Source organism: Salvelinus alpinus, chromosome 5, assembly GCF_045679555.1.
Source record: "Salvelinus alpinus chromosome 5, SLU_Salpinus.1, whole genome shotgun sequence".
Lineage (NCBI taxonomy): Eukaryota > Metazoa > Chordata > Actinopteri > Salmoniformes > Salmonidae > Salvelinus > Salvelinus alpinus.
This window is the reverse complement of record NC_092090.1, coordinates 28039301-28054701: the sequence shown is the minus strand read 5'-3', so window position 1 is coordinate 28054701 and position 15401 is coordinate 28039301. Positions and strand designations below refer to the sequence as shown.

The 15401-nt window shown below is 45.3% G+C and overlaps 1 protein-coding gene across 1 annotated transcript in view; it reads left to right on the top strand.

The window, feature by feature from the left end:
• Positions 1 to 15401, top strand: part of LOC139575834 (protein naked cuticle homolog 1-like) — a 55933-nt gene that overhangs the window by 31023 nt on the left and 9509 nt on the right. The window contains exons 4-6 of the mRNA XM_071401185.1: positions 8856 to 8913; positions 14577 to 14683; positions 14847 to 14942. Coding sequence (XP_071257286.1) covers positions 8856 to 8913; positions 14577 to 14683; positions 14847 to 14942 — 261 coding nt within the window. The remainder of the gene's footprint in view (positions 1 to 8855; positions 8914 to 14576; positions 14684 to 14846; positions 14943 to 15401) is intronic.

The window sequence follows — 15401 nt, the reverse complement described above, 5'->3', positions numbered from 1 at the left end:
AAATCAAGGCCAAGTGACAAGCGGTCTCCAATCCTGGCTCCCCCTGGGAATGGAGGCTTTCTCCCAGAGAGGGTTCATCATAGTGGCTGGGCTGGCTGGCGGAGAATGTGTTCGAGAGAGAGCGTGAAGAACAAACACCATTGTAAATACAACCCATATTTATATTTATTTATCTTCCCTTTTGTACTATTTGCACATCGTTACAACATTGTACATAGCCATAATGACATTTTAATTGTCTCTGTTCCTTTGACATGTTTGTGTAATGTTTACTGTTCATCTATTTCACATGCTTTGGCAATGTAAACATATGTTTCCCATGCCAATAAAGCCCCTTGAATTGAGAGAGAGAGAGAGAGAGAGCAGTCCACCTGGCGTTCATATGGTCTATCTACTGTATCTCCATGAACCCCTTCTCTGCTGCTGGGCTGGGGGGAACCAACCACAGAATAACATGAGCTTTAAAGACCCTTGATCAAGCAGCCATTTTCTCCTCTCTGAGACACTCGTTTGATAAACAGCCTGATAAAATCTAATTGCTGTGGTTACATATTTTTCAAAGCCCTAATAAATACCTTGCTTTATGCCTTGAGAAACAGGCAGGTTACAGTGGCGTGTGTTGCCCAAGGGGTTAGCAAGCTAGCAGAGCTGTAAAAGATTATCTTTGCAGGTGTAAAGGTTTTGTAAATGGGTCATTAGTGTTGGCTAACTTCACACATGAACCACGAAGAGGGAAGGAGGGAGATCAGCATGTTTCTGAAGTACAGAAATGAGGGCTGTAAATCTCCACTAATATTCTACTGAGCCTTTTAGGGGGAAGCCTTTGATGTGGATGAGGTAATGTGACCAGCAATGTTTGCAATGTTAATCTGACTTGGTGAAAATGAATGGTGGGCAGGTCGTGTACAATCACACTATAAGAGCCAGTCATTAGAGGAGGAGTCTTCTGGGGGGGGCTGTCAACAGAGCTGGATTCACGCAGACGGGCACACATGCAAGCAGGCATGCTAACGCTCATGCACACACGCACACACAATTTTCTCTCTCCAGGCCCATGAGTTAAATCTGGGATCCAAAGGCATCACATTCAGCAATGTTATATTATGCAGTTGGTCTGCACAGACACCAAATGTCACTAAACATACCAGCATGAATCCATGAAGTTGGACACCACAGCTCCTCCAATCACAGGGCTTTTTCCCCCTTCCCAGTGTTGAGAGCTGTCTGTGTGTGACCTGTCCAGTTAACTAGAGATAAGATGGTAAGCCCACTGGCATGCATCCTTCCAGGCCTCTCCACCTCTCCTAACCAGCCCAGCGTAGCCATCACAGAGCCCTGGTGCTGCTCACTGCATACCATACACATCATAAGGCAGCTTCCTCCAACCTGACTGGCTGACTGACTGCTGACAAATCCCCAGCCTGTGGCTATAATTTCCTTCCTGGGTCACAGGCAGGAAGGGAAGACAAGTGGGTGTGCTGTGAGTGAGCAGTGTCAGGCGTGGGGCCGCAGAGTCTGCACCGTAACCTCGCCGACTGCAATGAAGGTGTCTGGTCCTCTGCTCCTTCAGAAGCGTCCAATTAGCCACCGTTATCCTCCGACCGTCTGGCATGGTGTTTCAAACTGGCAACCTGGAGTTCAGTCAGTGAGTTGTTATGGTCCAGTTAGAGTTCAAGGAAACATTCTTTGTTTCCTTGAAGAGGGTTTTATCTGATCAGGCTGGACTTGGCTCATAAGTTGAAAAGGACCTCAAGATCAAACCTTGGATTGCCTTGACATGCTTTGATCTCAGCGAAAAACGTTCGGTTGTGTATCAAATAGCATTGTAAAAGAAAACAGATATGTCTCTTTTCTTGGCATGTCAAACGGCCTCTCCTCTGCTTTTATGCAGTTATGCATAATAAAGATCTATGATGTTGGAGTCCGTCCAAGTATCTATGATTTGAGGGAACCAAAGAAATACCTCAAAGTAGCATCAGATGTTTTGGCCCGAGAGGATAGGCTCTTCACAGTTGAACAACAGAACAGGTCTCTGGTTCTGGTTCTGGCTCATAGTTCTACATGCAGACACCTACATTATGTTTACTCAGCGCACACGCACCCAGAGATGGCTGTTGATCTAACAGATGTGTTGCACAATAATTGGCTGTCAGCTTTCTCCTCCCTGGTAGATGTGTCTTTGTCTCCTGCCAGGTTCGCTACGGTATATGATTATCTGAGATCTTAATTTCATGTGTGCAAACCGATCCTTTTTGAAGCCATGCTTAGAGGCAGTGCTCCGTTCACTACCTCACAACAACACTTTCTATCTTGGAACCATCTCAAGCCGTCGTTTTGTCAGTACGTGCCGCCCAGTCTGACTGTGGCTGTTAAATGTCGTGTAGTGAGGAGGAGGAGCAGTTCACATGAAGAACTGAAGCTGAGTCTTGGGTCATGTTCATTATGGCAACAGAAAACACAAATTTGCATTTATTATTGGACAAGTCCATGTAGTTCCACCCCATTTGACTCAGTTTTCAACCTAGTTCTAAGCTGCTGTCTGGTGTCTGATGCTTTCTTTTTTTCCAAACAGTACCACACAATTAAAAGGGTCACTGCACTTCTAGCTCTTTGATCCTGATCCCCCTTCTCAAGGATATAGTCACAGCACCAGACCCAAACCTTTGAACCAGCCTCCGGAGTGTCTCAGCTTACTCTGTTGGGGGCGGAGAGGGGATGGGCATTTCCTCTCGAGGTCCTGCTCCAGTAACACTACACCTTAAGCTCATTTGCAGCCCTAAAACCAATATACTTTTTGTTGTTTTAGTTCGGCAATGTCTTGGCTTTAAAAACAAGCAGTTTTAGTTGATTTCTTTCATTTATGAATTTAATTTATATATATATATATATATTTAATTATTTATTTCAGATGTTAGCAATGGTGTGGTTTTCTAGGTTATTCATAACCCTGTCTTGACTCTGACATGTGGCCATGGCTGAGAGGAGCTTAGTTGCTGTAGACCGATATCACCCGGACAATTTTTACACTTAAAACCCCTTTCCTTTTTTAAAACCTGGGCTCCCGAATGGTGCAGCAGTCTAAAGCACTGCATCCCAGTGCTAGAGGTGTCACTACAGACATCCTGGTTCGAATCCAGGCTGTATCACAACCGGCCGTGATTTGGAGTCCCATAGGGCGGCGTGGGCCTGTCTTGCTCCAGTGTAAGACCTGAAGGTGTTCTCCAGTTCCAGCACTGCCTGGGAGAGGAGAGCAGCGGGAGGCACCCAACCCAACGCTTCACTCTCATAATGAGATTTTTCCTGGGTTTTGAAGAAGTGCCAGTAACTAGTAACACTGCTCCAACCCAACACTGCTCCCGAGGCCTCCACCGAGCCCTGCGCCCTGGCTGGCTGGCGCACGATCAGGTGGAGCTGTCGTCGGCCGCCCGCTTAAATTGTCAGCCGCCTGTGTTGGGTGGAGGTAGACAGCGTAGAGACCAGGGCCTTGTAGGACTTTCCACAACCCCACACTTACACACGTAAACACACATATGGTAGTTACACACGCACTCATACACTGGCAACCACACGGTCACACACATAAACACACACGCACATGTAATTACACACACACACACGGCCCAGTCTGTCTGTGAACACAGTGCCTGGGTAAGGCTGGCGGTCCCCCATGGCAACCTCATGCCCTAACTTGCCAAACTTCAGTCAGTCTATGATTTGCTTTTCACCCCTGCAGTCAGTGGTTCCTTGGCTCTCTTGGCTCACTTAAACTCTCAATATAACCAATGTTAGTTCTTAAAAATATTATTATTTGTAAATACGCAAATCTGGGTTTTCCTTTATTTTCCCTTATTCAAATCCATATTAATGTGTTTCATTGCCGTTGGTCCGCCATTTTGATTCAAAGGCCAAATCAAACAACCCTAGTAGACGGAGCGGGCAGCCTGTCCACTACTGATGTAGCTAGCTGGGATGCTGTAATGCAGCACAGTCACACTGTGTTCCTGTCTTATGCTGCTCTAGGAATAAATCACTTTCTGTGAAGGGGCTTTAACAACTTTAAAACACACTGGGGCCATACAATCCTCCATCCTCCAAGCCCAGAAGAGAAGACGCTCTGAAGGGTCTGGCTCCTGTTGAAAGCAAAATGCTTTAAACTTTGGTTTCCACAGAACATTAAACATCATGTCTGGAAAATTGTTTTTGGTGGTTCCAAGCGTTGGAGGAAAGAGGCTTGTTCATTTGCTTACAGCCTTTCATGATACTCTGAAGCTCTGGCGTAGCGCCCAAATACGTTCTGCAGAGCTGGGAAAGTGACACTTCACTGTAGTCTTCGTAAAACCTTCATAAACACTCCATAACACCAGTCGTGAACACACAGGAAAAAAGCCAAAAGACCTTTACACGTACAGTATCACGCAATGTTCATCTGAGCAATTCATTCTCCTCAACTATTTCTCAAATGAGCAGCTGGGCCTTCACTTTTTTGTTTTGTTGTATAGAGTTAGACCAGGGAAGCACATTTGATTAGCATATATAGCATGGAAGACGGTTACTGAAGGTATGAAAGATCCAGGAAGATGCAGTGTTCATTGAGGTCTACTTGAGATGATTAAAGTGGTGCAGCTCTTGGCCTTGTCCCTGACTCTGTTTGCCTTAAGCTGCACTCCTATTGTGACCCTTGACCCCACATAGGACAAAGGTCACCAGGCAGGCCTGTGATTGGCTCATTGGCCTGACACGACAGGTCAAGATGGATGGCTCTTTTAAGGTCAGCTCATTACCATGCTTATAGCCAGTGGAAAACACGGTAATTGAAGATAAAGAATAAAGGTTGGCTGAACAAAAGATGCTATCACTGAAGAACATTTTAAGAATAGTATACATTCTTCTTTGATAACGTCACTTGTGTATTGAAGCCCACATTGGCCCTGAAGCTGAGAGGATGAAACAACTTTGAAGTGTGAATTTTAAAAAATCAGTAAGCATCCTGTGTGAAATCTATTGAGCCAGCCAAGAATCCATCAATGAACTAAAACAAGTCCTAAACCTTTTTTAGAACCCCCTTAAAGAGGACAGAGGTCACTAGTCAGTATCCCTATTCCCTAATCCTCAAACCTGGGAGCTGTGGGGTCCCTGTGAGGTCCCCAGGAAGAAAAGAGCAGTCAGTCCCACAGTAGAGAAGGGTGAGGGCCTGAGGGGTGCGGGCCTGGGCCAGGTCCTCCATTGATCTAAATGAAGATGCTGAGGTGGCAGGGAGGCGCTGAAGACAATGGAGTGCTCAGAGTGTCACCACCAGAGTCAGACGTGAGGTTCAGGGGATTAAACTTCATTCTCATAGCACTGAATAAAGCTGATCCAGCCCTCTGCCTGCCTGGTGAGGACCTGAGCCTCACTGAAAGAGAGGGAAGGGAGATGGAGATGGAGGGGGGGTGGAGTGTGAGGAGGAGGGGGGTGGAGTGTGGAGGAGGAGGGGGGGGGGGTGGAGATGGAGGGAGATGGAGGGGGGAGGTGGAGTGAGAGGCGAGGGAGGGGAGGGGGGAGATGGAGTGAGAGAAACAAGGGAGAGAGATAGTGAGAGAAACAAGGGAGAGAGTGAGAGAGAGGAACAATGGAGTGAGAGAGAGAAACAATGGAGTGAGAGAGAGAAACAATGGAGTGAGAGAGAGAGAAACAATGGAGTGAGAGAGAGAAACAATGGAGTGAGAGAGAGAGAAACAATGGAGTGAGAGAGAGAGAAACAATGGAGTGAGAGAGAGAGAAACAATGGAGTGAGAGAGAGAGAAACAATGGAGTGAGAGAGAGAGAAACAATGGAGTGAGAGAGGGAGAAACAATGGAGTGAGAGAGGGAGAAACAATGGAGTGAGAGAGGGAGAAACAATGGAGTGAGAGAGGGAGAAACAATGGAGTGAGAGAGGGAGAAACAATGGAGTGAGAGAGGGAGAAACAATGGAGTGAGAGAGGGAGAAACAATGGAGTGAGAGAGGGAGAAACAATGGAGTGAGAGAGGGAGAAACAATGGAGTGAGAGAGGGAGAAACAATGGAGTGAGAGAGGGAGAGAAACAAGGGAGAGAGAGAGGGAGAGAGAGAGGGAGAGAAACAAGGGAGAAAGAGAGAGAGAGAAACAAGCGAGAGAGAGAGAGAGAGAAACAAGAGCGAGAGAAACAAGAGTGGGCGGGAGAGAGAAACGAGAGGGAGGGAGAGTGGGTGAGAGAAAGAAACGAGAGAGAGGGAGGGAGAAACGAGAGGGAGGGAGAGGGAGTGAGAGAAAGAAACGAGAGCGAGGGAGTGAGAGAAAGAAACAAGAGCGAGGGAGTGAGTGAGAGAAATGAGAGGGGGGCGAGAGAGGGAGTGAGAGCGCTGAAAAAAATAATCTGGGGGTTTTACTGAATGTATAAAAACATTAAGCAGAGATGCCAAGAGCAGATCCCAGAGTAACCCCAGCATACTAATACTGTTGCCATCCATCATCACAGACAACAACCAATTAGCACATTCCTCTTTCTCCTGTTCTCATGTTCTTGGCTAATCCCTCCATTTTGTGTCATTCATCAAAAACAGAAAATGTGCTTGACTCAATACTGTGTGTGTGTGATAGAGAGAGAGAGTGTGTGTGTGCTTTGAGAGTTTGGTTGGAGGGATGTTGCTCATTGTAACTAAAACCCAGCCACCTTCATTGTTTGATTTCAGAGCATAAACCCTGGTGAGAGAGAGAGGCTGGAAGAATGTTGATTGAGGGGTGATTTGTCTGGGGGGGGTTTATGGAAGGAGGCTGTGGCCTGGGCTGGGTCCTGGGATGGAGTTACTGTACAGGCCTGGACCTTAATTGTGAAGAGTACTGTAGACCTGGAGCTCTGTGGCTGTGGTGCCAATGCTGGCTGCAGTACTACTGACAATTAAGTTGTCAGCTGGCGCTCCAGAGCCGCCCTCCTCTGACCTGCAGAACTCTGCCTGACCTGCAGAGATAGTTCTGACGCCACTCAGGGACAGCCATCTGACTGCAGCTCTTTCTCTCTCTCTGTCTCCGTCTGTCTCTCACACACACACACACGCGCTACACAATACAGCTTAATCTGTACTACATTCAGAGCCCCCCACTGAGGATCTGTAAATACAAGGCATTCAGAAATGTGTTAGAGATGTGTGCTGGCAGCAGGATTTCAGCAGCGTTGAGATATTCAGGTCTCTGAGTGTGTTCTTGTTGGACAGGGATATCTTTTAAAGCAGCGTACACATGGAGAGCCTCTCCTGTTACTTACCCTGTCTGCTGCAGACTGCTCTGCTGGCTGCCTCTCAAAGGCAAAGCAGGGGCTGAGCGCCTAAGCAGCAACACAACACCGCTTCATATAACTCTCTCCCCACCGTCCCACCTCCCCACCACCCACTCCCCTCCTATCTCGATCTCCACTCTCAATCTTTCCACACAGTCAGTGTCTGATTTTTATCTCTTGGGCTGGCTTCTTTTGGGCCTGACCAAATTCGTCTGGGTCAGGCCTAGTTTAAATAGCAGGCTGGTAAGGTTTCAGCTCAGAGGGAGAGAGAGGAACCTGGCTACATCCTGAGGAGGTTTTAATGATTCAGACAGCCTCAGTCAAGCTGTTTCCCAAATGGCACCCTACTCCATATTTAGTGCACTATAGTTAGTCAGTCAGTCAGTGATGTGGTGTACACTCCTCCTGAGGGGCCACCCCACTGGGTACACTGCAGAGCTGCTCTACTAGGCTGACTGGGCTAGGATCACACCAGCTGAACTCTACCTCTCTACTGGATTAAACCCAAATCCCTCCTACATCTTCTCACTCTCATAAATCCCCCTCTTTAACACAGAGGGGAGAGACACTGAGAGAGCGATACAGAGAGGGGGGGGAGCGATACAGAGAGGGGGGGGGGGGGCGATACAGAGAGGGGGGAGAGACACTGAGCTAGTAGCTCCACATAGACTAGATCAAGCAGCTCAGGTGTTGTTTTAGTGGTTTTTGATTTGATTGCTGTGTTTATCATGTAGTTACTATGTCTCTGGGTGTATATCTGTGTAGGCTTACGGTATGAGAGTGTTTTCAGTAGTATATATGTCAATGCCAGAGAGAGAGCTTTTTCCGATGTGTGTGTGTGTGAAAGAGAACTCTCAGATCAGGGGTGTGTGAAAGAGAACTCTCAGATCAGGGGTGTGTGTGCGAACGAGAACTCTCAGGGGTGTGTGTGTGTAATGGTTATTGGGCCAGATGACTGTCATGCCACAGACACCTGAGTTGGCATTTTCCATGGTTAAGCCCTGTGCTCACATATCACGCAGTCCTATTGGTATGCACTCACAGACACGGCTGCCAGGAGAGGAGAGGGGCTCGGGTCGGGTGGACTGAATCCCACCAGCGTATCGCTACCCCCAATGACGATAGACCCCGTCACGAAAATAACCTCACAGACAACCCCACAGGATTCCCCACAGGAAGAGTGTAATTGTGACCAGTGATTGAGAACGTTCTTTGACTAACTCCAGTACTGTGTGTCAGTGGCAGTCAGTCATACGCTCACTCTGTTTAGATTCTTCAATTACAGTACTGTCTTCTCTAACTTTGTGGTTCTGCTCAGCTTCATCTCACAAACAAGCTCTAAATATATAGAGCTGAATACTGTCATTTGGATTTAGCCATGCCAGGATGTATTGGCGGCTCTAATGTAGATCTCCAGTGTCTATCTAGAATACTTTGTTTATATGGTGACTGTACTCTTCCTCTCTACTTCCTCTACAAACATGGAAATAAACTCTGTAGCTAAATCTGGTGGAATATATATTTGTTGTGCATGGTCCGTGACAAATGCACTACAATAAATGTGTCTCTGTTCCTCTTCCTCCAGGATGTGTTGGACAAGGTGTGTGCAGAGGGGATCAGTGATGAACATTACCGTTTAGAAGGTAGGACCCCCTCCCTCCCCTCTCAAATGTGCTGATGAGGTGGATGTATGGAATCCCTCCCCCAGTCCCTCTCTCCCCCTTTACCTTCTCCTATCCTCCCCCTTTCTCTCACCTGGCCTTCCCCTCTGTGCTTTGCAATTCACCTCCATCTATTCTGTTTTCCCCCTGTGTGGTGTGATCCTGGATTAAGGAATCAGGGAGGAAATGCATCCCCCTTCATCTGAACTGAGCTGGAAAAGAGCACCAGACCTCTGTGCTACCTAACTGGCAGCATGGGAGAGTGGGATGGGACCAGCCCAGAGCTCTGTTGTGCTACCTAACTGGCAGCATGGGAGAGTGGGATGGGACCAGCCCAGAGCTCTGTTGTGCTACCTAACTGGCAGCATGGGAGAGTGGGATGGGACAAGCCCAGATATGTGGGTCAGGATGTCTCGGCTGGCTAGTTTTGTTGAGTTGAGCTGGTTTATTTTAAGGGGTGGGCCAGGTATGCTTTGGTCCTCATAATGTTGCAATATCGAATCCCCGAGCTGACAAGGTAAAAACCGGTCGTTCTGCCCCTGAACAAGGCAGTTAACCCACTGTTCCTAGGCTGTCATTGAAAATAAGAATTTGTTCTTAAAACCTCTTGACGCTAGGGGTCAGATTTTATTTTATTTTTTAAAATAACGTTCCCAAAGTAAACGGACTATTTCTCAGGTCCAGATCGTAGAATATGCATATAATTTACAGATTAGGATAGAAAACACTCCAACGTTTCCAAAACTGTCAAAATATTGTCTGTGAGTATAACAAAACTGATTCTGCAGGTGAAAGCCTGAGGAAATCTAACCCGGAAGTGATTTTTTATATTTTTTATCTGTGTTTCCTTGCCCGTCTTTCTTCCATTTAAAGGGGTATCAACCAGATTCCTTTTCCAATGGCTTCCTCAGGCTGTGACCAGGCTTTAGACATAGTTTCAGGCTTTTATTTTGGAAAATGAGCGAGATTTTCAAAACTAGTCAGGTGTCCTTTGATTAGTTCCTGCGCGCGAGAGGGGTAGCTCTCCATTTTCTTTCTCTCTTTTATTGAATAGGTTACGGTCCGGTTGAAATATTATCGATTATGTTTGTTAAAAACAACCTGAGGATTGATTATAAAAAAACATTTGACATGTTTCTACGAACATTACGGATACTTTTTGGAATTTTTGTCGAACGGAACGAGGCTTTGGTTTTCTAAACAACGCGCAACCCAAATGGCGTTTTTTTGTTATAAAAGTAATATTTATCGAACAAAAAGAACATTTCTTGTGTAACTGGGAGTCTCGTGAGTGCAAACATCCGAAGATTATCAAAGGTAAGTGATTAATTTTATTGCTTTTCTGACTTTCGTGACCATGCTAATTTGGTGCTAGCTGTTCTAGCATTGATTGATACACTCACAAAATCTTGGGTTGCTTTCGCTGCAAAGCATATTTTCTAAATCTGACACGATAGGTGGATTAACAACAAACTACGCTGTGTTTTGGTATATTTCACTTGTGATTGCATGATTATAAATATTTGTAGTAATATTTTGCGCCCTGCAATTCAGCGGTTGTTTAGGAAGATTATCCCGCTAAAGGGATCCGTAGCGCAGAGAAGTTAACTGACTTGCCTAGTTAAATAAAGGTAAAATAAAAATATCCACATACAAGTACCTTAACTTCTTCCAGCTGAAATTCCGTTAACGGGATCGATTTGACAACAGCCAGTGAAAGTGCAGGGCGCCAAATTCAAACAACAGAAATCTCATAATTAAAATTCCTCAAACATACAAGTATTATACACCATTTTAAAGATAAACTTGTTGTTAATCCCACCACAGTGTCCGATTTCAAAAAGGCTTTACGATGAAAGCACACCAGCTGATTATGTTAGGTCAGCACCTAGTCACAGAAAAACACAGCCACAGAGTCACAAAAAGCAGAAATAGAGATAAAATGAATCACTAACCTTTGATGATCTTCATCAAATGGCACTCATAGGAGTTCATGTTACACAATACATGTATGTTTTGTTCGATAAAGTTCATATTTATATCTGAAAATCTCAGTTTACATTGGCGCGTTATGTTCAGTAATGTTTTGCAGCCAAAACATCCAGTGATTTTGCAGAGAGCCACATCAATTTATAGGAATACTCATCATAAACGTTGATAAAAGATACAAGTGTTATGCATGGAATTAAAGATATACTTCTCCTTAATGCAACCGCTGTGTCAGATTTCAAAAAAGCTTTATGGCAAAAGCACACCATGCGATAATCTGAGTACAGCGCTCAGCCACCATACAGATACCCACCATGTTGTGGAGTCAACAAAAGTCAGAAATAGCATTATAAATATTAATTTACCTTTGATGATCTTCATCGGAATGCACTCCCAGGAATCCCAGTTCCACAAATGTTCATTTTGTTCGATAAAGTCCATCATTTATGTCAAAGTACCTCCTTTTCGTTTGCGCGTTTAGTCCAGTAATCCAAATGCACAACGCGCGAGCACTAAGTCCAGACGAAAAGTCAAAAAAGTTATATTACAGTTCGTAGAAACATGTCAAACGATGTATAGAATCAATCTTTAGGATGTTTTTATCATAAATCTTCAATAATGTTTCAACCGGACAATTGCTTTGTCTTTAGAAATGAAAAGGAACAGAGCTCGCTCTCACGGCCGCGCGCCTGACTTAGCTCATGGCGTTCTGCCAGACACCTGGTTCAAACAGCTCTTATTCGCCCCCCCTTCACAGTAGAAGCCTGAAACAAGGTTCTAAAGACTGTTGACATCTAGTGGAAGCCTTAGGAAGTGCAATCAGACCAAATTTACACTAACTTGGATAGACAAAGACTTGAAAACCTACAAATCTCAGATTTCCCACTTCCTGGTTTGTTTGTTTTCTCAGGTTTTTGCCTGCCATATGAGTTATGTTATACTCACAGACATCATTCAAACAGTTTTAGAACCTTCAGAGTGTTTTCTATCCAAATCTACTAATAATATGCATATCTTAGCTTCTGAGCTTGAGTAGCAGGCAGTTTACTCTGGGCACGCTTTTCATCCGAACGTGAAAATAGCGCCCCCGGCCATAAGAAGTTAAGACCTGGTGAAAAGCACTATAAATACAACCTATTATAGAACATGTAATTATGATAACGTTAGATGACCATTCACACCACACTGTGTTCATTTCAAAATCCCTCCCTGTGTCTGCTTAGGAGCCATCTTGCTTCCTTTCTCTTCCCCTCATTCTCAGAAGACTAGACACACCATGATTCTCTTACAGACTCTCAGTACTATCTGTGATACATTTCAGTCAGAACTTATGAGAGACAACTTATTATCAAAGTAGTTCTTGATTACCGTTTGGTGCAATTCTTCTTTAGACCTGGGGGTTCACTAACAGATTTCTTAAATCACATTTAAACTTGAATGGAAGCCGTTATGGAGCATTCCGGCTTTTTGATTCTTTATAACCCAGGAATGAAAGTGGTTTGTTGAAGGGGAAAAGGACAGACATAGAGAGCCAGAGAGAGGTTACAGATGAACGTTAGACCAAAGCACATATAAAAGCTTGTCTTTCCTCAGGGCTTCAGTAAGCATTTTCAAATGAGGTTGTGAGGATAAAAAAATAACTTGCTGGTAAAATTGCAAAGAGGGATGAAGCAAAAGGGATCCAAGATGGTAGTGTGTTTTGACTCTTCGTATCTTGCAGTTACATCCTCCGTGCCTTTTCAAATGTACTTTTCACAAGGCCGTTAAGTGAGGCTTAGAAGTCCCAATCAGCTGTATAAACCTGTATCTCTGTGTCTGGTCACACTTGCTTGACTCTCAGACCAACCACACAGAGATGAAAGCTGAGAGTGTGTGACAGCGGTCGTGTGTGACAGCGGGCGTGTGTGTGTGTGTGTGATGGCAGGGCTGTTGGATCAGGCATGATGGCATAGTGAGAGTGCCAGTCCCTCCTCCCCCTCCCTTCAGATCACCAGCATATAGTTCCACTCATAAAGAGCAGGCTGACTGTATTTCAGTGACGAGGGGGCAGAGTCTGAGAGGGAGATAGCAGATTATGTCTACATAGGGAATAGGGTGCCCTCTGGGACATAGCCTACAGTATTCCTCCGGGCCTTTTCATTAGCCTGGAGATGAGCATCACCATCTCCACATTGGGCTTGTTACCCAACAGATTTTCCCCCTCGATTGGCACAATGGTACCTTTGAGCATCTGTGATGATCAAAAGACAGGGTTATTTTTTCCTCCTCCAAAAAGTTTTTGCTCCCCAGGACGCTGCCTTTCATTGTGCCTGCAGCCGAGGGGACGGGAGACGGGACAGACATGTTCCTCTCTCTTTGATCTGCTTGGATACGGAGGAAAGAGAACGAGGCTGTTGTGTCTGTCTGCTCCTTTGGCGACCACAACAAACGCTGTTTCAGATTTGACTTGGCTTAATTAATTCGTGATTCTGTTTTACAGCCGGCTGGTCTGATCCTCGGCCAAAAGGTTTGAGAATGGAACTTCAAAGTGCAACAGGGGGGAGGAGGTTGGGGGGGAGCTGAGCTGTGTGTGTGTATGCGTGCTCAGTAACCCAACCATCTCCTGATCCTGATTGGTTGGGCAGGAGCACAAGCAAAACCAAATGGCCACCAACTGCGTCCCAATGAAATGGCACCCTATTCCGTAAATAGCACACTACTTGGACCCATGGAGTGACTATGTGTATTCAAGGCCTCTGCCCGTGGCCTATCAGTCTCTTTTTCATTTGTAGTACCCAGGTCTGAAACATCTCAGAGGTTTTAGTGGGATTAGAATGTGATGAGAGGATATGAAAGGACTGTGACATGTTACAGTAGGAGATGTTGGTGGGCTGACACACTACTGTTTATGAGGATGTGCGTAGCGGTGGAATAGGATGTGTGTGTGACAGACGAGGTGAGGCCTCCCTATGGGCGCTGTGTGTCTGAGCTATATGTCTGGAAGCTATAATACTCAGTGAAACATCCAGCATTATGAGCTCAGCTACAGTGGGCACAGAGACCGAGGCAGGGCTCCCATGGGGTTCTTTGATGTTCAGATCAGATGATGTTCCCACTTTAGAATGTAGTATCTTAAGCCACATTATACAGTAGCATCATGTCCTGTTCTTGGCATGTTATGTCTGTTCAGTTCCATGTTCTATTCATCCACCTCCTCTCCCATTCCTGGGGCTATGCTAGCACTTTCCCATGGCAATGATTTGCATCCAAGCCCCGAAGTATTTTGTGTCTGTGCCTTATGCTTATTTATACACTTGATTCTTGACGTAGCTTACTGTAATATATCTACTGCTGTACATATCTACTGCTGTACATATCTACTGCTATACATATCATTCTTAGTTGATCTTGTGTACATTCTCCCGGTGTACATACATATAGTTTGGCATTTGATTACTGCTACAGTGCTATTTGGGTTGTTAATCAGATTCGTCCCGCCGTTATTGATTTCTTGTCTTTTTTGTATTTTCTTTCCTTACATTTTATTTGACATTTTACTGCATTGTTAGGAGCTAGTAACATTAGCATTTCGCTGCACCTGCTACAACATCTGCTAAACTGTGTACGCGACCAGTAAACTTGTATTTGATCATTTGGTTGCGTGTGTGTTCTTACAGTGGCTCTGCCCCCGGAGAAGACGGTGGACAGTTGCTGTGTGGAGGAGAAGATGCAGGGGAGAGCGAGCCAGGCGCCCACAGGCACACAGAAACAGCTTCAGTTTGAAGTGAGTGTGAAGTTGAACTGTGAACCACCAACATGGACCATTTATTAGTGCTTCTGGGAAAAACTAGAGCGACAATATAATACTCTTTCAGGGATGGAAGGAGGCACACTTGCACACAGTCGTGAATGTATTGATACTTATATTGCAATGCGATTCGTTTCAGGAGCTTGAGTGTGCCGTCTCTGTAGAGGAAGACAACAGACAGGAGTGGACGTTCACGCTGTATGATTTTGACAACAATGGCAAGGTCACCAGAGAGGTAAGGGTTCAAACATATTTTATATTCAAACATACTCTAACACATAACAGGGAACTTTACTTTTCTTTACCCGCTCATGATCTTTTCCTCTTTCAATCTAATACACACATACACATACATAGACTAAGTGAGACACAATCAGATGAAGTTACATTCATCCATTTCAATAATACAGCCACTAGGAACCAAAGAGACATTTTCCTTCCCAGCGATAGATACCTAGTGGCGGGCTGCTGCCTTGTAAAGATCTGAGCAGTGCAGTCAGAGAGGCCTGTATTTTTGGAGAGCTGAGTTGAAACGGTGTGAAGAGACTGAAGCCGTCCTCTGTGTGGTGGGATGGTTGGATCTCCAGTTTCTTTGGCATCGCCCATGGCCCCGCGGCACATGAGACGGCAGGCGGCAGCTCACACAAAAAGAAGAAGAAGAAGGAAATAGCTTTCTTCTCCAGCTCCCTTTCTT